This window comes from Leopardus geoffroyi, chromosome B4, assembly GCF_018350155.1.
Source record: "Leopardus geoffroyi isolate Oge1 chromosome B4, O.geoffroyi_Oge1_pat1.0, whole genome shotgun sequence".
Classification (NCBI taxonomy): Eukaryota; Metazoa; Chordata; class Mammalia; order Carnivora; family Felidae; genus Leopardus; species Leopardus geoffroyi.
In genome coordinates, this window is record NC_059341.1 from 51,564,173 (window position 1) to 51,589,185 (window position 25,013).

General features: G+C 34.5%; 1 protein-coding gene and 1 pseudogene across 4 annotated transcripts in view; one reads left to right on the forward strand and one right to left on the reverse strand.

The window, feature by feature from the left end:
- Positions 1-25,013, forward strand: part of PIK3C2G (phosphatidylinositol-4-phosphate 3-kinase catalytic subunit type 2 gamma) — a 355,657-nt gene that overhangs the window by 129,274 nt on the left and 201,370 nt on the right. For all 4 annotated transcript variants that reach the window (XM_045463665.1, XM_045463664.1, XM_045463668.1 and 1 more), the window contains 2 exons: positions 713-843; positions 9,214-9,402. In XM_045463665.1, coding sequence (XP_045319621.1) covers positions 713-843; positions 9,214-9,402 — 320 coding nt within the window. The remainder of the gene's footprint in view (positions 1-712; positions 844-9,213; positions 9,403-25,013) is intronic.
- LOC123590996 lies at positions 11,611-19,828 on the reverse strand (annotated as a pseudogene).

The window sequence follows — 25,013 nt, forward strand, 5'->3', positions numbered from 1 at the left end:
AAATATCTAGCTCATTTACATAATTTGAAACTGTATACTTTGTTAACTGTTTTTTTTATTTACTAGAATCATATTTTCACTGAAACATGATTTAATGGAAAGCATATTCTGCCCAAAAAAAGGCCTGAATTCTAGCCCTATCTATAAAGCTAAATTATAGAGCCAGAGCAAAAATACTCTATTTGGTTATACACTTGCAAAACAGATCTTTACCAGAGATTTAATGTCTACAGAGTCGTTCATAGCCCTGTAGATTCCTGAGGAAGAAACCAACATAAAGTAATTATTTTTCTATTCCCAGGTGTTTACATGAAAATCTATAATTACCATTTGTAATTTTTATCATTTAATAATAGAAACAAATTTTGATACTGAAATGTAAAAAGGATAATTTCAGCATTAAACAAAAACATAATATTTAAATTTATGAAACCTCAAATATTCTTATTATTTTTCTCATTTTTCCTCACACAACATTACAGATTACTAATTTATACCATTTATATAAATAATTGAGTATTTTCCAAATACCATGTCTATTTTAATACCAAGTTCAAACCCTAATGATTCTTTTAAAAATATTTTTAAGTTATAAAGAGCACAGACACATAGGAATTTTCCTTTAGTTTCTACAAACCTAAGATAGAAATTAAATTAATGGTGCATTTTGAGGTATTCAATACATGACAAATCTTTTTTTTTTTTATTTCAGATTGCTTTTCCAGCTACTGAGTGGGAGTATATGAAACTTGATTCTGACGAGAATAGAAGTAAACCAGAAGAACCACCAAAAGAGTGTTTAAAACATATTTCCAGACTTTCACAGAAACAGTCTCCCTTACTGTAAGTGACCCAGGTCTTGTGAGTGAATTTTGCCTGATGTTCATAATACCAACAACCATATTGGAAGCACTGGTATCTTTAAAGAGTGAACCTTCTAACAAAACACCTCTCATTTTCTAAAGTGACACCTGTTGGATGATCAATTAATGTTTAGGAGCTAAATTAGAATTTTTATGTTTTTTAAAGATTTTTCTCCCATGGCATTTAGCAACTTTAACTTTAGTCAAAGGATGAATAAAAAGATTGGAAATCATTTAGTTTGGTACAACAAAGCAGAGACTGATTAGATATATTTCAGTGTTTAACAATGATAAACCATTGCTCAACCATCCTTCAACTGAGTAGAAAGTTGTTTTAGTAGATTGGAAAAAGCAACATTTAATTTTTATGCATATTTAAAAAGAATAGATATAAATCATGTTTTAATAGTACTAAATTAGTGGCTAATGCATACTTAAATTTTGTCAAGCACTCATTCTCTGAAAAATGATATCAAATCCCAGGAAGAACTATAAGAGAACTAGTGATATTGGTATTTTCTACTTGGTAATATCTAATCCATCACTGATGGTGCTCATTAATAGCATGCAAAAGCATATAACTTAAGAAGTAACTTTTTAAGTATATACTGTGATGATATATAATGTGATAAAGCTTTTTATTCCAAGAAAAAGAAATTGTTTAAATATTTTGAACAAGAGAGTAATGTGATCTAAATAATCTTTTTAGTGATCTTTGTACCACAAGTTGAAGAATGTATTGTAGAGAAAGAAAGAATGGAAGCAGTAGAGCAAGAAGGTTGATATAATTTTTTAAAGCAAGAGGTCATGGTGGTTAAGACTAGGGTGATGACAGCGGACATTGGTAGAAATGGCTAGATTTGGGAGACGTGTTTTGCAAGTTGAGAAGACATGACTTGATGAGTAATAGCAATTAGGGGATAAGCCAACTGAGAAAGCAAGAAATCAAGTTAAGTCAATAGAGGATCCAAAGTTTTGAAAAATTGAATGGGCAGATGTTAGAGTCATTTTCTGGAGAAGGAATAAGTTTGGGCCATTTCAGACTGAAGTGTTCAGTATAATCAAGAGTTCTGTTTTGGAGAATCTTATTGCTGCCCTGATTTCTAATTTCACTTTGTAATACTCTTTTCCTCAAGCCAGTGACATCAGTCTCCATGTACTTCCCGTCTCAGGGCCTTTTCATTTGTTGCTCCCTTTACCTGAAATATTCCTTCTTCAGTTCTCCACACGACTGAGTCATCTCACTCTGTAGGTCAGGTGTGCACTGAACTGTGATCTTCTCAAAGAGTTCTTTGACTCCCCTATCTAGTGACCTTTTTCTCTTTACTCTCTACCTTATTACCTTTTATCATCACACATAACACAATCTATTGTCATCTTCTTCATTAAGGCATTTTTTCCTTGTCTTCCTCATTAAATTGTAAGAATTGAGAGAGCAAGAAACCCAATTATCTTGTTTGTCACTATATTTCCAGTACTGTACGCTGTGCTTAAAAATACTGCATGTAAGTGGTGCCTGGGTGGCTCAGTCGGTTAAGCGTCGGACTTCAGCTCAGGTCGTGATCTCACAGTTCGTGGTTTTGAGCCCCGCATTGGGCTCTGTGCTGACAGCTCAGAGCCTGGATCCTGTTTCAGATTCTGTGTGTGTGTCTCTCTCTGTCCCTCCCCTGCTCGTTCTTTGTCTCTGTCTCTCAAAAATAAATAAACATTAAGAAAAATTGTTTTAAATACTACTTGTAAAATAAATGTTATAATGAATAAAGTTCCCTCACATAGTATCTGATATAAAAAGTTACCTTAAGGGTTGTAAATGATGGACATTCTCATAGTCCTTATGATACATTTTGATAATCCATTGTTATACTAAACTACTGTCAACTAGGTGAAGCATCTTTTCCTACCACTTACTCAAAAATATAAAGGATTACATTTAACAAATGTGTCACATATCAGACTAATATATTTTTAATTGGGGATTTTTTAAATATGAAAAAGATGCCATGCTTTGAAATTTTAAATATATTCAAACAAAAAAACATCAAAGCAACAAATAATGACAGAAACTTCCTTTAAATATTAGGAGTTTGTGTTTTTAAATTTACCCCAGTGAATCTCAACTTGTTTCAGTCCTCAGTTTTTACCTAAATTAATAATTTACACATAAAACAAGCAATATTTTCCTCTGTTTCACTTACGCAAATACAATTATTAAGCTCAATACAGGACAGTTTTATTCTGGATTCTGAAAAAGAACAGCCTTCAATTTGATAAAACTTGTGTTACAATCAGATTCACTTAAAAAAAAGAATCAGGGGCTCCTGGGTGGCGCAGTCGGTTAAGCGTCCGACTTCAGCCAGGTCACGATCTTGCGGTCCGTGAGTTCGAGCCCCGTGTCGGGCTCTGGGCTGATGGCTCAGAGCCTGGAGCCTGTTTCTGATTCTGTGTCTCCCTCTCTCTCTGCCCCTCCCCCGTTCATGCTCTGTCTCTCTCTGTCCCAAAAATAAATAAACGTTGAAAAAAAAAAAAAGAATCAGATTTACTTGTTTCAAAATACCACATTTTGTCATTTAGTTGACGACAATTATTCCTTCTTTCAAATTGATCAAATGTAATCAGAGTCAGGAAGTTCAGACTCAATGAAATTCAATGAAAATGTACTTACAATATTTGTAAAAATTTTAAAATATATATATATTTTTAAAAGGTTTTGTTTTTATTTATTTTAAGAGAGACAGAGTGTGAGTAGGGGAGGGGTGGAGAAAGAGGGAGAGAGGAAGAACCCAAGCAGACTCCCTCATGGTCAGCGCTCAGAGCCTGACACGAGGCTCAGACCCATGACACGGCAAGATCATGACCTGAGCCAAAAGCAAGACTCAGAGGCTTAACCTACTGAGCCACCCCAGCACCCCTAAAATAATATATATTCTTGATGACAAGTAAAAGAATGTTTCTAGTATGAAGAAGATTCTAGAAAAAAAGATAGGAAAATATTTGTTTTGAAAGAAATTAATGCTTCCACTTCTAGCCATGAAATGCACCTATCCTCCTAACTTAAAAGGAATATGACACAAGAAAATACATATGAAATAACTGATTTCAGAAATTGGACAGGGCTTGAGGTGAGCTCATGAAGAAAGTGGTTTTCAGCCTAGAGGCACTTTCTACATTATGGCTCTGAGAGCCATAATCAAAGAAGAGGTCTTGCTGAGATTTAAAAAAGAAAAAAAAAAGTGGGCAGAGATCAGATTTTAATGATGCTGAGGCAGCTGGAATTTCTAGTGTGTAATAGTAAAGAGAAGGAAGATGTATAGGATAAGAGCTACAGAAATATGTAACTGAGTGCTAAGCTACTCATGAGCAGGTAGAGAGTTTGCAGGGCCTGCAAAGGAACCACCACAGGGAGAAGTGAAATAGATACAGATTCCACATATTGCACAATGCTGGGAGACATAGAAATATTGGCCAATAAGAATGAAGAAAAATCCCAGAACACCTCAAGCATTCAATAAAGAAGCCAGAAAGATGCATATTAGGAGTAAGTGTACTTTAGCCCAAGATTAAAAACTATGCTACGCCCAACCTAACATATTATAAAAACAAGTCTCAAAAGGCTGAAGCTCATCTGCTAGTACTTGAACTGCCTACTAAAAAAATTGAGACATTCAACACCCAAAAGATGGCAAAATGCAGACTCTCAAAAATGGAACATTTTAAATATTTAACATAAAATCAATAATTGCTAGACATAGGAAGACTCCAGAATATATAATCATAGCCTGGGATAGGAGGAAGCAATTAACAGAAACAAATCCAGATATTTTAAAATTAGTAGAAAATGATTTCAACACAACCGTTATAAAGACATCTATGGATTTCCAAAAAACAAGATGTATATGGTTGAACAAATGAAATCTCAGTAAAAAAATAGGAAATTTAAAAGCTGGAAAAACACAATATCTAAATTTTTAAAAAATTACTGGAAAGACTTAATAGATTTCATAATAAAAAAACAACAGTGAGCTTGAAGAGAGGGCAATAGAAAATTAGCCATGTTGAGGTACAGAAAAAAATAATCCTAAAAGGAGTGATCGATTCTTGTGACCCGTTAGACTGACAATATATGTATTAGACACACAGGAGTGGAGAGAAAGATGAAGGCAAAAAGAAAAGGTGATAATAGTCAAAATTTTACAAATTTGTTTTAAAATTGAAACCACAGAAAAAATAAATAAATAAATTAAAATGAAAAATATAAAATTCAACCCACAGATATAAGAAACTTAGCAACGCCCAATCAAGTACACATGCATACCCATATTATAGTCAAATTTCTAAAAACTGAACATATGATAAAAATTTTTAGAGGCACTGGGTGGCCCAGTCAGTTAAGTGTTTGACTGTTGATTTCAGCTCAGGTCATGATTTCATGGTTCATGAGTTGGAGCCCCGTATCAGGCTCCTCACTGCCAGCATGGATTAGATGCTTGGGATTCTCTCTCTCCCTCTCTTTCTGCCCTTCCCCTGTGTGCATGCTCTCTCTCTCTCTCTCTCTCTTTCAAAATAAATACATAAACTTAAAAAAATTTTTTTTAAAGCATTAGAGAAAATGAACAAATTCCATACAGGGAACAACCATAATATGAATTGCATATTTCTCATAAAAAAACAATGGAAGCTGAGGGGCGCCTGGGTGGCGCAGTCAGTTAAGCGTCCGACTTCAGCCAGGTCACGATCTCGCGGTCCGTGAGTTCGAGCCCCGCGTCAGGCTCTGGGCTGATGGCTCGGAGCCTGGAGCCTGTTTCCGATTCTGTGTCTTCCTCTCTCTGCCCCTCCCCCGTTCATGCTCTGTCTCTCTCTGTCCCAAAAATAAATAAACGTCGAAAAAAAAAATTAAAAAAAAAACAAAACAATGGAAGCTGAAAGATAGTAGAATATTATCTTATATCTAGGAAGGGCAAAAGAAAATCTATCAACTTAGAATTCTATAACCAGTGAAATTATATTTCAAAAGTGAAGGCAGAATGAAAACATTTTCAGTTAAACACAGCTGAATTTGTTTATGATCAGCTTATCTGTGCCATAGAAATCTTAAAGGAAATACTACCAGCTGAAAGAAAATGATAACTAGATGAAGCTCCAACTATAAGAATAAATGAAAAGCATCATAAAGGGAAAATAGGTAGGAAATAAAATTACCTTTACTTACATATTTAACAATTTCTTTAAAAAATAATTATATTTTTATAACTATATAAATATATAATGTATTGCTGCATTTATAATATATAAAATTAAGGGGTACCTGGGTGGCTCAGTTGGTTAAGTGTCCAACTTCAGCTCAGGTCATGATCTCATGGTTCATGGATTTGAGCCCGTGTCCGGCTCTGTGCTGACAGCTGAGAGGCTGGAGCCTGCTTCAGATTCTGTGTCTCCCTCTCTCTCTGCCCCTCCCCCACTCATGCCCTGTCTCTCGTCTCTCTCTCTCTCTCTCTCTCTCTCTCTCTCTCTCCTCTCTCTCTCTCTCTCAAAAATAAATGACAAAAAATTTAATAATATATAAAATTAAAATGTATAACAACTGTAATAAAAATGAGAAATAGATGAATGGAAACATACTGTTTTAAGGTTCTTATACATAAGGCAGTATAATATTTATCAACTGTTGGCTGTGATATACTGAAAGATAATACTGAAATCTCTAGAGAACTACACCCCCAAATTTTAAGTGCACATTTACGGGCTAAGAAGAAAACAAAAATGAAATACCAAGAAAAAATTGAAAAGAAGACAGGAAAAAAAAGGGAAATGGGACAAAGAAATGATTTGAACAACAACAAACTAATAGCAATGTGGTAGAATCAAACCAATTATATCCATGTTATGTTAAATATAAATAGAATAAAAACTCGAACTTAAAGCAAGAAATTGTTACCTACATTACAAAAGCAGTATAAAACTTTATTCTGTTTACAGTCATGTTTTAAATATAAGGATTCACCTAGATTAAAATTTTAAAAATGGAAAAAGATATGTAAGGAATCATCTTGATAGATTTAGTGAAGAAAACAATTGATAAAATTTAACACTCATTCATAATAAAAACTCATGAAACCAGGAATAGAATGGAACTTTCTCAACTTTAAAATCCTGAGTTAAATCTAGCTCAATGGAAAAAATCTAAGGTCAACATCATATTAAATGGTGCAAGAATGAATGTTTTCCCCCTTCCTATGACAGGAAAGCAAGGATATCTATCTAAACATTTCTCCTCAATGTTGTATTGGAAGTCCTAGCCAGTGCACTATGGTAAGAAAAATAAATGTGTAAAACTGGGAAAGAAGGAAATAAAACTTCCTCTCTTTTCAGATGACATGATTAAGTAAAATCATAGCATTCAACATCAATGTACAAAATGCAATTGTGTTTCAGTGAAAAACAAAAATTTTGTTTTAAAGTTCAATTTACATCAAAACCTCTACACGAAAAAGTATAAAACTTTGCTAAGAGAAATGAAAGAAAAGGTTATATCATATCATTGATTAGAATACTCCCTATTGTTAAGATGACAATTCTAATTCTCCCCAAATTAGTGATATAGACGCCACTATGCACCCATTAAAATGATAGTATCTTGAAATGGGCAAAATCAAGTGTTGGCAAGAATGTGGTATAATTGGAACTATCATACTCGGCATATAATAATGTACAATTTTACAAACATTTTCAGAAAATAGTTTTTTTTAAAGGTAGACAGACACCTGACATAAAACCCAGTCATCTCCCTCCTAGGAACTTCCTAGGAGAAATGAAAAATCTATCCAATCTAATACATGCACATGAATGTTTATAGCAGCTTTACTCATAATATCCCTAAGCAGGAAATTCAAATGTCTATCAGATAGGAGAATGGATAAGCAAACTGTGGTGTATTCATATAAAAGAATAATACTCATTAATTAAAATTTCTAGACTACTAATACACTCAATAATATGGATAACTTTAAAACATTATACTGAATGAGAGAGGCTATAAATAAAAGCATTTACTCTATGATTCAATTTGTAGGAAGTTCTAAAGTAGGCAATATTAATCTAGAGTGAAAGAAATCCTACCAGTGCTTGCTTCTGTTTGTTTGCTTGAGAAAACTTTATTTTGAAAGGAATGTGGTTTTCATTCAGTACATGCATTTGTTAAAATTTATTGAACTGCGTGTGTGCATTCCTTTTGATGTAAATTATGCTTCAATAAAAGAAAGTAAAACAAATATGTCTTGTTCAATATTGGGGAAAAAGAAACTTAATCAGAGCAAAATAATTTGTTTCAATAATAATTTAGTAATAACTTTGTCGTGGCATTTTTTCTTCTGAGGACTCACTCTCTGGTGGGGAAGGTAGTGACAAAACAGGACAGGAGCCCAAAACATACTTTAAAAATCTCTATAATCCATCCCTTTTATTTTGTAGATGAAGATGGCTTTTAAAAATGTAGAGAAATGTAAGCCTTTAAGACATTTTAATATTTCTCATTATCCTTATTGGAAGTTTTAGCTAACTTAAGCTAAGCAGCATTGTCAGTTTGGAGGAGACAGTGTTCAAAAGCTGTCATTGTCATGTGAGACATGCTGTCCTCCAGTTGAACTGTGGTTCTGAATGCTTCTGCTGAAGTGTGAGCAAAACATGATAAACTGTCAGCAAGTCAATGGCCCTAGTCCTAGATTTCGATCTTCTGTTTGGAACCATTCTCCAGGGGGAAACACTTGGGCATTTAAATAAATCCTATTCACTGGCGTTTTAACTCCAAACTTCCAGCTAAATGTGAGAATTTAAAGCCCAAATCCAGGGATGAATTGAGTTTCTTTGTTTTCAAAGTTTAGAGCAGAGTTTTCTGAACTCTGATGAAACTTGCTTTGAGATGAAGGAATATCGTCTTTAAAAGATGACATTTCTTCATGGGCCCATTTGGGTCTAAATTAATTTGTAAAGAAGGTAAGAGATTACCTCTGTTCTAAGTAGTACACGTTGCAGGATTCAGATAAAACTTGGTCAGCCCTAAAGGAGGCATAGATTTTGTTAACCAAAATGACGTTGTTGTTGTTGTTGTTGTTTAAGTGACAAAGATAAGAGGAAGAAAAAATAAATATGAATTATCTGAAGTCTATTTTATTTTTCTATAAAAGAACAAAGTTAGGGAAGTAAGCTAATAAACTCTCAAATTGTTCCAAGAAAGTAAAGAACTTGTTTTCCAAAGTAAAGTAAAATAAAAGTCAAAGCACTGAGTAAAATTTTGTTCTGTAACACTTTTTAGTGGAGCAAACTCCAACAAATTACAGTTTCCAATCTGGTTTTGCAGACTCTCTGAGGAAAAGAGAAGATACTTATGGTTTTATCGTTTCTACTGCAATAATGAAAACTGCTCCCTTCCTTTGGTCTTGGGCAGTGCCCCTGGATGGGATGAAAGAACTGTTTCAGAAATGCATACCATTTTGAGAAGATGGAAATTTTCTTGCCCTTTGGAAGCACTTGGACTTCTGACTTCTAGGTAAGAATTGCAAAAACAATCATGGTATTACTGATGAGAAAATTTGAAGAGAAAAAAATAGGACTATATGATTAATTCAATAGCTATTCTGGTTGTTCCCAATTTCAATAGCTATAGATATTAAATTTAGACAAATGTAAACTATGAATACAAAATTTAAACAAATCTAAGCTATAATTGTATCTCCAGTGCTAAACTTAAGTATAATTAATGGTCACAGTCTCTTGTGTGAAGATTATAGATTACATGGAGATTACATTATTCTTACAGAAATAACAACAAAATTAAATAGGGAAAAAATTAAATTCTCTACTCTGACCCCTCTCAAAAGAAAAAAAGTCCTGAATAACTGGGACCATATCTTTTATTATTGAAGTATACAAAGTGTGGCAAAATATCCCACATATAGTAGGTGTACAATTAATATGCCAATGATAATGATAAGAATAAATTATAATAATATGTAAATATATGTTATTTATTCTCCAGATAGTCTCTCAGAATAAAATACACAAGGATGCAATCAGGGGTGGAGGAATGATGTCTTTTTATAGTTAGGGAGAAATGTATGGGAACAAGTGTGGAAGCTGGCTCTAGTTTGGGGAAACAGCTCTTTTTTGGCTTCTATTCTATATTAAAAGCCAAGACGAGCTTTTTTAAATCTGTCTTGATAGCATCAGTTCAGTGATGCCATAAAGAAAGTCTGTAATCTCTAGAATCAGAGAAGAGTTCTATTCTGATTTCTCTCTCAAGGTCCTACAGAGGAGAAATGTGGAAGAGAGAGTGACACAAAAGACTTTTCAAACTGATATAGTTAGATTTATGTTAAATTAGTGTACTTGTCAAAACTTCTGGGATGGAAAAGGAGGTGAAAGGGTTTTCTTTTTCTACCACAATGAGATACCACTTCGTACTCACTGGAATGGCTATAATCAAAACCAAAAAGACAAATAACAATAAGTGTTGGCAAGGATGTGGAGAAATTGAAAAACTCATGCATTGCTGGTGGGAGTGTAAAACGGTGCAATCATTTTAGAAAACAATTTTCAGTTCCTTAAATATTAAACACTGAGTTACTGTATGACCCAACAATTCCACTATTAAGTATATATCCAAGATAAAATACATGTTCACTCAAAAACTCATATGTGAATGTTCAGAGCAGCAATATTTATAACAACAAAAAAGGAGTAACAACTCACATGGCCAATAACTAATTTGTGGATAAATAAAATGTGGCCCATCCATACAATGTAGTATTATTCAATAATAAAAAAAGGAATGAATACTAATACATGTTAAAACAAGAATAAACCTTGAAAACATTATTCTTAATGAAGGAAGCCCATCACAGAAGACCACACATTATATGATTCCATTTATAAGAAATGTCCAGAATAGGCAAATCTATAGATACAGAAAATAGATTAGTGATTGCCTAGGTCTAGGGGAGGTTGGGGGAAAAGAGGGTTGATTGATAATGAACATGAAGTTTCTTTCTGTGGTTATAGTCACACAACTCTGGGAATATGCTAAAAACCATTGAACTGTACACTTTAAGTGAATTGCATGACATTTGAATTATATCTCAATAACACTATTAAAATTTGAAAATAATAATTGTCAAGTTAAAAATAGAGGTATGAATCTCTGTAATATCCAAAGCATAATTTTCTCACCAGACAATATAACAACTTTCTAGTTTCTAAAGCATAAGCCCACTTTATTGGGTGGCAGGGGATTATTATTGTTTTACTAAGATAGATCTTGGTCTATTTTAAAGATATTTAAATGTGTCGATGAATACTTTTTTTATAAAGTTTATAGACTATTTCTTAGAAAAATCTTTTTTTTTCAATACCCACATTTTTAAACTTTATCAGAGCTTTTTGATCTTTTTTCTGAGGTAAATAGATTGTTGCTCTGACATAACAAGAATCAGGAATTCCCATCAAACAGATTTCATTATGTATAAAGTATATACCAGAAATAGGCAGATCACACACGAATACGCTTTCAGTCAACATAATTAGTAGCTATTCCCTCAAGGGGTAAACCAATAATTAGCCAAATGTATATTCAGGTGCAAATGTACAATTAAGGGCAAATTATTTTAGATCCTAAGTGTCCTATGAATGTTAAAAATTACCTAGCTCCTGCAACAGCTGTATGAAAGCTGTAGGTTACAATTTTCATGTCAAAGTAGCTTCATATCCCATCTCTTGAGTTTAGTATTGCATAGCAAAGGACCATGCTGAATATCATGTGAAAGATTACGTGATTCCAATACCAATAAATTTTGATGACTTAAAGCTTAATTAACACTGATTATGGTCCCAGTCTCATCAATATATTGCTTGTGTCCTAGAAGCACTTTCAGCTCTGTGGGTTGGATCTCTTCAGAGCTTTTGTTTCACAGCACTGAAATGTTGAGTGGAAGGTACTGACAGCCCTATTTCCTTTTTCACTCTCTGTAAGGTAATAGTTATAAGCCTCCACACACATGGTCTGAGCACGTCCTATAGCTACACCCTTGCCTATAAAAAACAAATATTCCAATAGTTACTTCAGCAGCAAATATCACCTCTAGGCAGGTAAAAATGCTGAGCACACAATGCAACTGTCTCATGGCTTTCTAGCACTCGAAGAAGCTCACAACTGTTATCAGGACCCCTGTTCCAACCAACACATAGAGCCTCATGTAGAATTAGTCAGGTGAACCCTTCTCTGATAAGAAATTCTTCATGGTGCCTCCAAACCAAAACCATAGTCCAAAAGCAAAGACAGCGAACCCCATCAGCCAGGAGAGAAGGTTGAAACCAAGCAGTAAGTACTTAATGTACCACGGGCACCTCAGGGGGGCACCCCACACTGCTCACTGCTGTGACAGGATTCTGAGTTCCCAACCCCATGCTGGCTCTGGGAGTCATGGGAGCCTCTTATAAAAATCTTTATCAGAAAGAAGCCTATAATATTGCTTAGTTGCTTGTAAAATAAAAGGATTAATATTGCTTGTAAAATGAAAGAATTCCCTAAATAGACTTCAATATTCTCTGATCCCTGATAAATAAGCATAATTCTGGGGGTGCCTGCATGGCTCAGTTGGTTAAACCTCTGACTTCAGCTCACATCGTGATCTCATAGTTCATGAGTTCTAGCACCACATTGGGCTGTTGCTGACAGCTCAGAACCTGGAGACTGCTTCGGATTCTGTGTCTCCCTCTCTCTCTGCACCTTCCCTACTTGAACTCTGTCTCTCTCTCTCTCAAAAATAAATAACATTTTAAAAAAAGCATAATTCTGCTTATAGTGAGCCTTCTCTACCTGAACAGAAGCTGAAAATCTATTTGACTCAATGTTTTATTTTTTTTTTAATGTTTATTTATTTTTGAGAGAGAGAGCTTGTGCTCTGAGAGTGTACATGAGCTGAGGAGGGGCAGAGAGAGAGACAGAGGATCGGAAGTTGGCTCCATGCTGACAGCAGAGAGCTAGATATGGGACTTAAACTCACCAACTGTAAGATCATGACCTGAGCGGAAATAGAGAGTCAGATGCTTAACTGACTGAGCCACCCAGGCACCACCTCAGTGTTTTAAAAATAAAGATCAAATCTTTACTTAGTGCTACTTAGTACCATCTAATTTTAATATCCACAATAACCCTATGAGGCAAATCTGATTATTATTCCAATTGTACCTATGAGGAAACTGAGGCTTATAGAGATTAAGTTGTCCAATGTTACACTATTAAATTGAGGAGTTCAAGTTAAATCCAGAGATTTAGAGCTTGAAATATTTTAATTTTATTTTTTTACTTTTTAATTTACATCCAAGTTTGTTAGCATATAGTGCAATAAGGATTTTATGAGTAGAATCCAGTGATTCATCCCCTACATATAACACCCAGTGCTCATCCAAACAAGTGTTTTCCCTAATGCCTCTTGCCCATTTAGCCCATCCCCCCACTCACAACCCCTCCAGTAACCCTCACATTGTTCTCTCTATTTAAGTCTCTTATGTTTTATCCCCCTCCCTGTTTTTATATTATTTTTGCTTCCCTTCCCTTATGTTCATCTGTTTTGTATCTTAAATTCCACATATGGGTGAAGTCATATGATATTTGTCTTTCTCTGACTGACTAATTTCACTTAGTATAATACACTCTAGTTCCATCCATGTTGTTGCAAATGGCAAGATTTCATTCTTTTTGACTGCCGAGTAATACCCTGTTGTATATATATACCATGTCTTCTATATATATTCATCTGTCAGTGGACATTTGGGCTCTTTCCATACTTTGGCTATTGTTGATAGTGCTGCTATAAACATTGGGTTTAGAGCTTGAAATCTTAACCACTATTCTTATAGCCTTTCTACATACATACTCTAGGCTACTTACATATTAATTTTTTAATATTTATTTATTTTTGAGAGAGAGAGAGAGCATGAACAGGGGAGGGGCAGAGAGAGAGAGAGGGAGACACAGAATCTGAAACAGGCTCCAGGCTCTGAGCTGTCAGCACAGAGCCCCATGCAGGGCTCAAACTCAGGAACTGTGAGATCATGACCCGAGCCAAAGTTGGACACTTAACTGATTGAGCCACCCAGGTGCCCCAAGGCTATTTACATATTAAATATGCAAATAAAACTATCTTAAAATAGTCTTATAGTAAATAGCAGTACTTAACCATCTTGTCATGCTTGGATGTTTCTACTTCACTGTGTAATTTCTTTTTTTCCAAACAATCAGATTTTTAGAGATTATAGGGACTGGTTTCAAAGTAAAGTGTTGTTTATTAAGCATCATTCAGGAAACTTATTAGAAACTTGATTTATATGAACATTGGACAGTTCCTTATCATGCACCAAAGAAGGTCACTGGAAAGGTTAAAATATTTCCATTGCACTCATTCTATGACTCCCACTCTCTTTAACTGAACTACTAAAAAAAACTTGAGGACAAGCTGTTTCCAAAAATGAACCTTTCAACTTCTCTAAATTCAAAAGCTGACTTTTCTGAGAACAAACAGTTTGTGCTTGTTAAGTGAGTTGTCAGAGTGAGGTCTTCAGAGATCTGTATTTTTTCTCCTTTGAATAGTTTATTTTTCCAATGGTTTAACCTCTTGAGAACTGGTGTGCTCCATTTCTAGCTCAGAAAAATTTTTAATATTTCTGTTTGTTTAATCCCATCCAAAGATTCACCATCTCCTTTTGGTTTATTTTTAGCAAGAGACATGTTGAGATTTAATTTACCTAGCGTAGGCCATAGGGTGTTAATATTTCCACTACTGAGTGCCAGCAGTATGCTCACTGGGTACTGATATTTCCATTAGAGAAGGCAGTGCTGTCAGAATACCAGAGACCAAGGGCGAAGGTCTGTGGTTCTTGGCAGATGGTTGCTATTTTCTTGAACTCTGATGCACAGGCATAACTATTCAACTGCTAATAGCAAGCAGAAATTACCCAAGGAATTAAAAGACAGTTCAAGGAAAGTATTCATTTAAAAATAGCAACTCTGAACTGGCATCAGAGGATTACATCAGAAACTTAAATAAAAATTTGACAAGGTACCAGAACTTGCCATCCCACAGGATGTAAAATTATTATTTTGCGGGAAGAAGAACAATGCTTAACAGGCAGTGCCTTAGCTTCCAAAATCAGTTTCCTTGGAAAAATGTTTCATAAACATGTTTGCACAAAGCCATTACATCTTTTATTGTAGAGATTAATTTATAATAAAGACATTTTTGACTAGCATTGCAAATTGGTAATATGGAATATGGAAGAGAGAGACAGTTATAACTTTCACATTAGACTAAATAGTTAAGTGATTGATAATGATGTATCTTTCCCATTTATATATTGACACACATATGTGTACTTGGAAATTGACCTGCAACGAATCAAGGAGACTGAATAATAAGACATAGTGGCTATCCCTAAAAAACAATAAGAGAACAATACTTATGCTAAAGATTGCCCCACAATATACTCCATACTATAATCAAAGTATTAAGTGCTATATGTGCCCAAAGGAGAGAGAGGCAAATTCTTTCTGAAAAAGTAAGGAAATCTTCACAAAGGAATTGAAAGCTGAGTTGAAATATTCATAGTAATTTACTGAGTGGAGAAGATAGGAAATGGCCTTTCTGGAAGAAAGGCTAACATATGGACAGTTATGGAGTTTCAGAGAATAGTGAGTAATCTAATGTCATATTAGAAGGGAATTGTACTGTGAGACAAGACTGAAAAGGATAGGTTAGTTAGGATGTTTTAGGTCTCATGAGCCAGGTAGTTACTACTGACGCATTTCTGCAGCCCATGGAATTTTGTGAAGAATGGAAGTCATAGAATCAGATTTATATTATACAAGGATAATTCTGGCACCAATGTGAAGGATGAACTAAAAAAAGACAATGAGAGCAAGGATATTAGATAGATGTCAAGTACTGAAATAGTGCATTTGAAAAATGATCTGGGCCTGAAAAATAGTAGAGTTCCACAGAGCAGATCTGAGAAACATTTCAGAGGAAAGTGAAAAAAGGAGAAGAGATAAGGAAGAATTTGAGCTTTCCGTTTTGGGTAAATGATAGAAAACTATATTGTTAATCAAGACAAGGGTTATAGAAAAAAGAAAATCTAGGTGATGTAAGATATAGAGTTCTGTTTTGGACATGTTGCATAGTTAAAAACCTGTGGGACAAGGGCGCCTGGGTGGCTTAGTCAGTTAAGCGCCGACTCTGGCTCACGTCATGATCTCACAGTCTGTGGATTCGAGCCCCACATCAGGCTCTGTGCTGACAGCTTAGAGCCTGGAGCCTGCTTCAGATTCTGTGTGTGTCTCGTTCTCTCTGCCCCTACCCCACTCTAGCTCTTTCTCTCTCTCTCTCCCAAAAAATAAAAACACATTAAAACAAAACAAAACAAAAACCTGTGGGACACCTAGGAGAAGGTGACCAGTATACAGTTGTATATTCAGATCTGAAGCCTAGAAGAGAAACCAAAGCTTGAAAAATAATATATGAATTATTGGTTTGAAAGCAGTAATTGAAGCCAAGAAGTAGAGGCACTGCATGTACGTATGTGGAGGAAGTAAAGAAAGAGGCAAAGATGGAACCCCGGAGAGTAGCAACATTTTAAGAGCAGCATAAAGCAAGCAAAGCTGGAAAAGGCAACAGGAAGAATGACCAAGAAGTCGGAGGAGAGCGAGAAAGGGGTAGTAATTTAGAATTCATAAAAAAAGGTTTTCAAAGTCTTTAAAGAAGTGTTAAATAAAATTAAGTCTAAAATCAAATCAATGGATTGAAAAATGAGCAGTCACTGATGGTATTAGTGAGAGCAGTTTTAATACTGTAGTAAAATTGGATGCCATACTTCAAGATCCTAAAGAGCAAATGGAAGAAATAAATTAGATAAATTGTGACTCTTGAAATAAGACTGATGGGAAAGGCTTTGAGGTTTGGTATTTGTATGGTTGTTCAAATAAAATAGCTTCAAGCATGTTTACGAATTGAGTTGAAAGATGCATGAAGGGAAGATCCAAAAGTAGAGGGATGGGTGAAGTAGCAAAATGAGATGGTACCAACAGCCACTAGCCTGGAATAAGAGTACAAACGGTAATTTTATCCGAGGAAAGGAAGAGAGTAACTTCTTCCCCTCAGGTGGGAGGCAAGGAAAAATATGAATACAATTATAGATAAGTATGAATGCAGAAGAGAAAAATGTGGAAGTTCCAATATTTTCTCTATGAAGGAAGAGTCAATATTCTTCTGATATACTTAGAATGAGAAATGTGGTATAGCATAAACCCAATATACCTTGTATAAATATCTTGTCTTTGTGCACTTTTAGAAAGTTTCTGGTGTTGCTTCCAAATTTCACAGTTGACAGCAAAAACTTTGAAATCAGACGAATCTAGCTCTACTGCTTCGTAGATAGATAATAACATTATGTACCTATTATGATAAGGTACTTATTAGACCATTCAATAAAATTCTACCAATCATCTTTATCATTACTATCCTCCTCATCATAATTACATCGTTTAGAGTTTTCAGAGTCTTTCAATACCAAACTGTAAATATCAATAAATCCATGGGAATAATTTCATTTCAATTAAGCTTCAATAAATTAAATTTACTTCTTAAAATGTGTATGATGAAAGAATTAGCAGCTTAATAATAAATAATTCACAACTGAATGACATAGCTTACAAAGCATTTTCACGTTACACGATTTGTTCTACAAAACAACTTCTTTAATATTATTAGCAACATTTACAATTTCCCCGATTTTATTGATCCCCATTTTACAGAAGAAGAAATTGAAGCCAAATTTGTCTGCTCATTTACTCAATGGATATTTACTGATGGCTTATTCATGTAAGGCACTTCATTTGGCCCTACAGCTAGCATAATGCACAAAAAAGAAATATAATCCTGCCTTTATGGAGTTGCCATCTACTGGAGGTGGAGGGAAATAGGTCATGCCATATTATAAATGTAAAATGGCAGGTGTTCTAACAGCTCTGAATGAAAGGTACATGGTTCTATGAAAGCATGTTACAAAGGAACCAAACCTTTTCTACTAAGTGGGAAAAGTCTTCCCTGAGGAAGTTTGAGCTCAGATCCAAAGGATGAGTGGGAATGAATTGATGAAAGGGAAGAATAAGAAAAGAGTTTCTGGGAAGAGGGGATCCATGAAAGGGCCCTGGGGCAGAAACTTAATTCAGGAAGCTGAAAGAGAGCCAGCATTCCTAGAGTCCAGGGAAGAAATGTATATTGTAAGATTAGCAGATATGTTAAGATAGAGCGAGAACTGGTGTTCTAAGGACATCTAAACAGGACCATGTTGAGCAACTTGATCTTTATTCTAGTAGCATTGGGAAAGGACAAATGGTTCTAAGTGAGGGAATATTTTGAACAGATTTGCATCTTTTAAAGATCACTCTGGCTTCTGAGCGAAGCATAAATTTGGTGAGAGAAGCAAAAGTAAATGAGGCAAGACAGTTAGGAAGCTATAGAAGTAGTCCAAGTGTCAGAGGATAGGAAGTCAGCCTTACAAGGGTGGTAGTGGTGATGTAATAAAATGAACAGAATCAGAACATTTAGGAGTAAAAGTGAGAAGATAGGGGAAGGGCAGTGAAAAAAGGAGGATGTCAAGGATTACTTCTAGGTTTCTTTATAATGCAAGTAGGTAGAAAATGGAAACATTTGCTAAGAGGGAGCACTCTGGGTAACAGATTATAGATTAACCTTCCCATTCAGGTTGGGATAGATTAGCTTTGAGATGTCCTTGAGATAGCCAGTGATGGTTCAAGGGAAAATCTAAGCGAGAGAATACAATTTGGAAATCATCCACAGAAGGATGGGAATTAAGTCAAGGGTATAGATAAATTTGCTTAAAAAGAGAGAGAAAGTGTAAGCTAGGAAAACAAGATCCTTCATATTTAAGCTCAAAATCCCTCATTCTTTTCCATAACATCATGCTGCTTTGCATGTAATGTTAAATCCATCCAAACACAAAATTTCTACATGGTGCCTTCATTACACCAGTTGCTTTATGTAGTGCTTTTCTAAGCTTGTCTGTAAGTAAAATCAAAGTGTAAACATATAGAACAAAATCAATAACTACTCTTTAAGTATAAATAAGTCTGATTAATTAATACCATAAATATACAGTTAATTCCCAATTTCTATATGCAAATCCATAGACTATCCATCAGGAAATATCTCTGCACAGTTCCAAATATCTTTGGATCTAGGATTCATACTTACGCCTACTGGGTCATGACTGGGACAATATCCCCATCCAGTTAGATAAATAATACTTCTCCCTATTATGCATCTCTATTGATCCATTTAGAAGAATGCACTAAGTAAAATAAATATTTTCAGGCCTGTCTTGTGGATTTCATGTAAGTATATATGATAATACCTAGTCAAAAGATAAAAAGGTCTTGCTAGAAGTACTATCGAAAGCCTCCTGGCCTAGTGTTCTGGGTATTTGGATTCCAGTTTTAGTGCCACTAACAAATGGCCTTGAGCAAACAGCTCAAACTCTCTGACTTTTAGATTCTTCATCTGTATAATTAGGAGATTGAACCAGGTCTCCAAGTTTCCTTGAATTCTAATATTCTGCAATCATGTGAAAATCCTTGAACGAACATGAATTATTCAGTGGGTAGAGATTTACAATCATCTTAAAGAATCCTTATTCCCCACTTTCTCTAGAAAGAAATTTCTTCTGTCACATCTGATCATTTTTAGTACTAGAAAAATAGCAAATACATTCATATTGACATTTTCTTCCAAGATGATGCTGAGTGTGTCATCAGACTCAAAACCTGGTGGAGAAACTGTTCTGTACTTCTGATAGTTTTCTAATTCTAACCTGACATTGCAGCTTTTAACTGTGAATAGCCTCATGGCATTCTGCATGAATTCTTACTATGTATTCTGAAGTCTGACATTTCTGTTACACTTAAATTTGATCTCAGATTTCTTTGCTTTTCATTTTACCCAAAGTTGATATTTTTTAAAGGTTGGCATTTGTTACGTCACATTTGGCTTTTACCCATCACTTCAAGAATTCTTTGAGCCAGATATTGACCTTGTATCATCTTTCAAACTAGAAAAAGAAGAACAAAAGAGAAAAACAAGATATGGGGAGAAAATGAGAAAGGAATAGAAGTCACAAAATAACTAGTCAGATGGAAGAAGTTGTAAGGTGTATTTTTCTGTTAAAATTTCACTTCATGATGCCACTGTCCCTTTTGAAGATTGTCGGGATCCTTGGTGATGTTCCTATAGCCCTCTGAGAAGGGTTGTAAATGATTGAGGGAAGAGAGGAGGAATGATGTTTCCCAAATCTGAGTGTTGGTCACATGACTTCAAAGCCAATTTGTCATTCAGGGAAAAGATAAGTTGATGTACTTCTGTCTTCAAAAGAGACCACAGGTACTGATTCCTTGACTTATGGGCCCACAACAATAACTCATGCCAAAACTATGTTCTCAAAATTAGGTTTGCAATCCCCGAAGTGCTTACAGGGGTGTTGCAAGCTCAAGATTATTTCCATAATAATTCTAATATGTCACTTGCCTTTGTCACATGCATTCATTCATGGGTGTAGAGTGTTTTCTGACATGCAGTATTACAACAGATTTAATACAGAAACAGATAGGGGAATCTAGCTGTCTTCTATTAAGCCAGATGTTACAGATACTTACAAAAATCTAAAACAGTGTCACTCTTGTCTCTAAATATTTTCTTTATTTTTGAAAACATAGCGATTTTTCATAGGAATATATTGTTTATGTTAACATTTAAAGGGGTTATTGATGTTACTTTAAATGAATTGATAAATATTTCTTAAATGCCCTGGTTTTGTTTCTGATATGGAAATTCGTGATAGATATAACTCACATAAATGAGAACTCTTTGGTGTCTTCCATAATTTTTAAGAGTGCTGAAAGGTTCTTGAGACCCAAAACAGGAGAACCCTAAACACTGGTCAGTTTCTACTTCCAGCTTGAACTAAAGAGTTATTACATATTTGATACTCTTCCTTTCCTGCCCACATAAGGATTACCCTTCCAACTTAATCCTCTGCTTGACTATAAACCTTGTGTTTACACTGTTGGCAAAATACAGATTTGATATTTCCCTGAAGTTCCTTTGAAAATATTTATCTTGAAGTTGCTTTCATTTTACCTAATTTTTTCACCTTTGAGTTTTTAACCATGTCTTAGATTCCTTTTATTAACTTTTATAATCCTAGTCTTCAAGGAGTATTTTTTTTCTTTGTGTTTAAATGAACTCATTGGACAATGGACCATGTGCAATTTTTAAATGCTTCCTTAACAATTATTGTACAGAGTTATATTTATCTTAGCTGTGGTATTATGTCCTTTTACAGAAGGCAGAGGCTCAATTGTTAGCTCAATTTCGAGGAAACTAAACACTGAATAGATAGAATCACTGCTCATGAAACTCATATAAAACTGAATAGTAAGCCAGTCTGATGTTTTGCTTTTGATCAAATTGGTTTTGCTCCCCTATTCCGACATGCTTGGAAAGTAAATTAAGTAACCTAAAGTTACTTAAATGAACAATTAAAAAATGATGAGTAACCTTAAAGAGACGATTACTTCACATGAATTCCCGTTACACCTAATTTTAAAAATTCATAATAAATGAAAATTCCTTTCACTTTACATGATCTCCTCTCCAACAAGTAATAGAATTTTACTGACCTTGTATCTTTTTAATATCTCAAATCTGATAGATCACCATTTATTACATTGTAAATGGTCTATTTTCTGTATGAATATAAGCAAGTTTCTTACAAATTTAAATAAATAAGGACCTAGTTAATATCAGCCTGATGAATCTTCTAATGATACTTTTGTTTCTTCCCCAGACTCAAGGTATCATATCCGTGCCTCAAGTAATTAGTAGTCCCAAGGTTAGCAGAATCACTGGAGAGTGGACCCTGCTTTATTATTGGCAGGCATTATGTATACTTTTCAAGCAAATCAGGTCATTGGAAAGTACAATAGCCTGGCTTGTGGAAAATGCAAAATAAGTTGTAGTTCTTCTGTCACATGTGACATTTCAGTCTGTAAATATCACATGACAGTCAGAAAATATGGGTAGCCCTCACCTCATTGAGGAATGTGTTACTGAGCATGAAATGCCAATAACTATATCCCATGAGAATGTTTAAACAATTTCAGACAACATCACAGGCAAGAAATGCCAAGATTTGTGGAACATATTTATCCATTGATCTTTGCCTGAGTTCAGGGCCCTGAAAAGGTATCAAGCATAAATTCTGTAGAGGCAGAGATCCATGTTTGGACCTATTATACTAAAGAAAATTTTAAATCAGCACAAAAAATATACTTGTTCTTTTACACAATGATGTTTACTCTTAAAGGGACATATGATTTTGAGCTTTTTTCTAGTACTGATAATGAACTTGTACTTATTCAAATATATTCATAATTATTTAAATGAGCCTTAATTTTAAAAAATCCTTATATTTTAGTAACCAATGTAACTTTACGTAAAGTTTGAAAAACTTAAAAAAAAATAAGCTTAAAAAAAGAAAACTAAAGTCATCTGTGAAATTTAGTATTAATATTCAGGTATTTGATATTAATTTTTTTATTTTTCTCATCTCTTTGTCAAGCCTATGGAGAAATATGCACACTTTTATGTACATGCTGGTATTATACTGCATACATTTTTCATAATATTTTCATATCATTAAGTATTCTTTGAATATTTTTAGACTACATATATTCTACCATATGGTCATAGCTTAGTTAACTTTTTATTCTTAGACATTTGTGTTATTTCCAATTACACATATCCTTATGCATAGCTCTGATTATTTTTTTAGGATAAATTCTCAAAAGTAAATAGTTAGATCAAGGAATAATCACATTAAAAAAATTTTTTAATACATTCTGCTATATACTGCCAGCAATGTATGAGGGGGCACATTTCCCAGGAGCTCCACTAACACTGCCAACATCTCTTTTAATGTGGCCAACTCTTCCTAAAATAAGCAAATGAAAGTTATATTTGGATATGCTTTACTGTTGTTTGGCCTTAGTCACATCTTGGGATGTCATGTGGTTAGCTTCTTAGCAATTTCTCCTCCAATTTCTTTCTAAACTAAATGCAACAGTAGTGAATAAAAAGATCCATTCCTTTCCATTAATGTGCAAAAATGTTCTTTCCAGCATTTTTACATATTAATACAAATATAAAATTTTTCTTTTTGAGTGTATAGATGTTGCTAGGGTTTGTTCTACTCCTGAAAAAGTCTGAAAAAAAAATACATCCTTCTTCTTTATTACATTCAGATTTGTTTTTTTCTCACTCTTTTGACTGAGAGAAAACAAATTAAAACACCCCTGGAACTTATATAAGTGGTATTTTTGAGTTAAATCTATTGCTACCAATGTAAATTATTTCAGAGAACAGCAAGATAAATGGGCTCAATAGTATGATTTTTCTCATTATTATCATCACAATCAGTGCATTTTTATTAATGACCCAACACGTATGGAGCATGGTGCTAAATCCTAAGAATTAAAAAGAGAGTATAGAACAATTCTTATCTTCAGTTGATTTATTCACTAGTTGAGAATGATGGCACATATATAAAAATGATAAATTCTAATAAACACTAGCATATCCTAATTGCCCAATGGAGTCAGCCAGTCAATGCCCTTAGAGTTCAAAGAAGTGATTAGTAAACATTGGGGTAGTAACCTTTAAAAGCATTTGACCACATTTTGAAGAAGAAGTCAAACTCTGAGAAGAGAAGCTGTTCCACGTGGGGGTTACAGTGCTCACAAAGGTGAGAATGCCCATGACATTTTCAGAATAAAAATAATCAGTGAGTCAGCCAGAGCAGTTTATTCAGTATTACAGTAGGAGAAAAATCTCATGTTTGGCTAGCCTTGGCTATCTAGATAAGCAGTATGGACCTAAGAGAGGCCCATTGGAAATAGAAAACCATTTAAAGTTTTATAACAAGTGAATTTAGAAATAATTTAGGGAGGAGGCACCTGGGTGGCTCAGTCGGTTGAGAATCCAACTTGGGTTCAGGTCATGATCTGGCAGTTTGTGAGTTCAAGCCCCACATCTGTCTCAGGCTCATTGCTGTCAGCCTGTCAGCGCAGAGCCTGTTTCTGATCCTCTATCCCCCTCTCTCTGCCCCTCCCCTGCTTGTGCTCTCCCCAAAAGAAAAGGATATTTTAAAAAGAAATAATTTAGGGAAATTTTTAAGGCATTACTATGAAAAATATTAATACCAGCATGGGATAATTATGGCCTAGACTAGCTAGATGCAGAAGAAACTAAAAACAGGCATAATGCTAGAGCCATTAGGATAGAAAAGTCCACTGAACTTGGCAACTGATTAGATATAAAGATAAGAGACTACTAGGAGCTTATTATTTAACTGTGCTTGTATCAGGGATTTATAATGAATGAGCCTGCCTTCAACCAAGTACATAATATAGAATCCCACTGAGAAGAGTGTGATAAACTCTACAGGAGGCTACAAAGTAGCTGAAACAGCTTTCCAGGTAAATCAGCCCTTGAGTTTTGACTTCAGAGATCAGTTGAATTTTGCCAGATGGGAAAGGGGGGGGGAATTCGATGAAGAGGGCAAAAGAGGGGAAAATATGACTCGAAATTTTAGATCTACATGATTGGAGAAAGATAATAACACAAACCATGATAGAAAAGTCTAGCAGCAGAGATGTTTTAGTTGGAAAGATAATTCAGTTTAAACATTCTTCAAAAAAAAATATGTACAGGATGTTCACCAGTCTGGAGGCATTTGGGACACCTCCATGAACAAAACAGGCAAAAATTTTCTGCTTTCATGGAGTTTACATTCCAGTATATGGAAATAAATACACAGTTAGAGGTATAGTGTTCACCAAAGAATTTTGTTTCATTGTGATGTTTGTTTCTTTATTTCTTTCTGTTTTCATTCGTACCAATAATATAAAATACACACAAAAGAAAGCATGGGTGACTAGTATCTGACTTAAGTCATCACTTAGGCAGCAAAATGTTC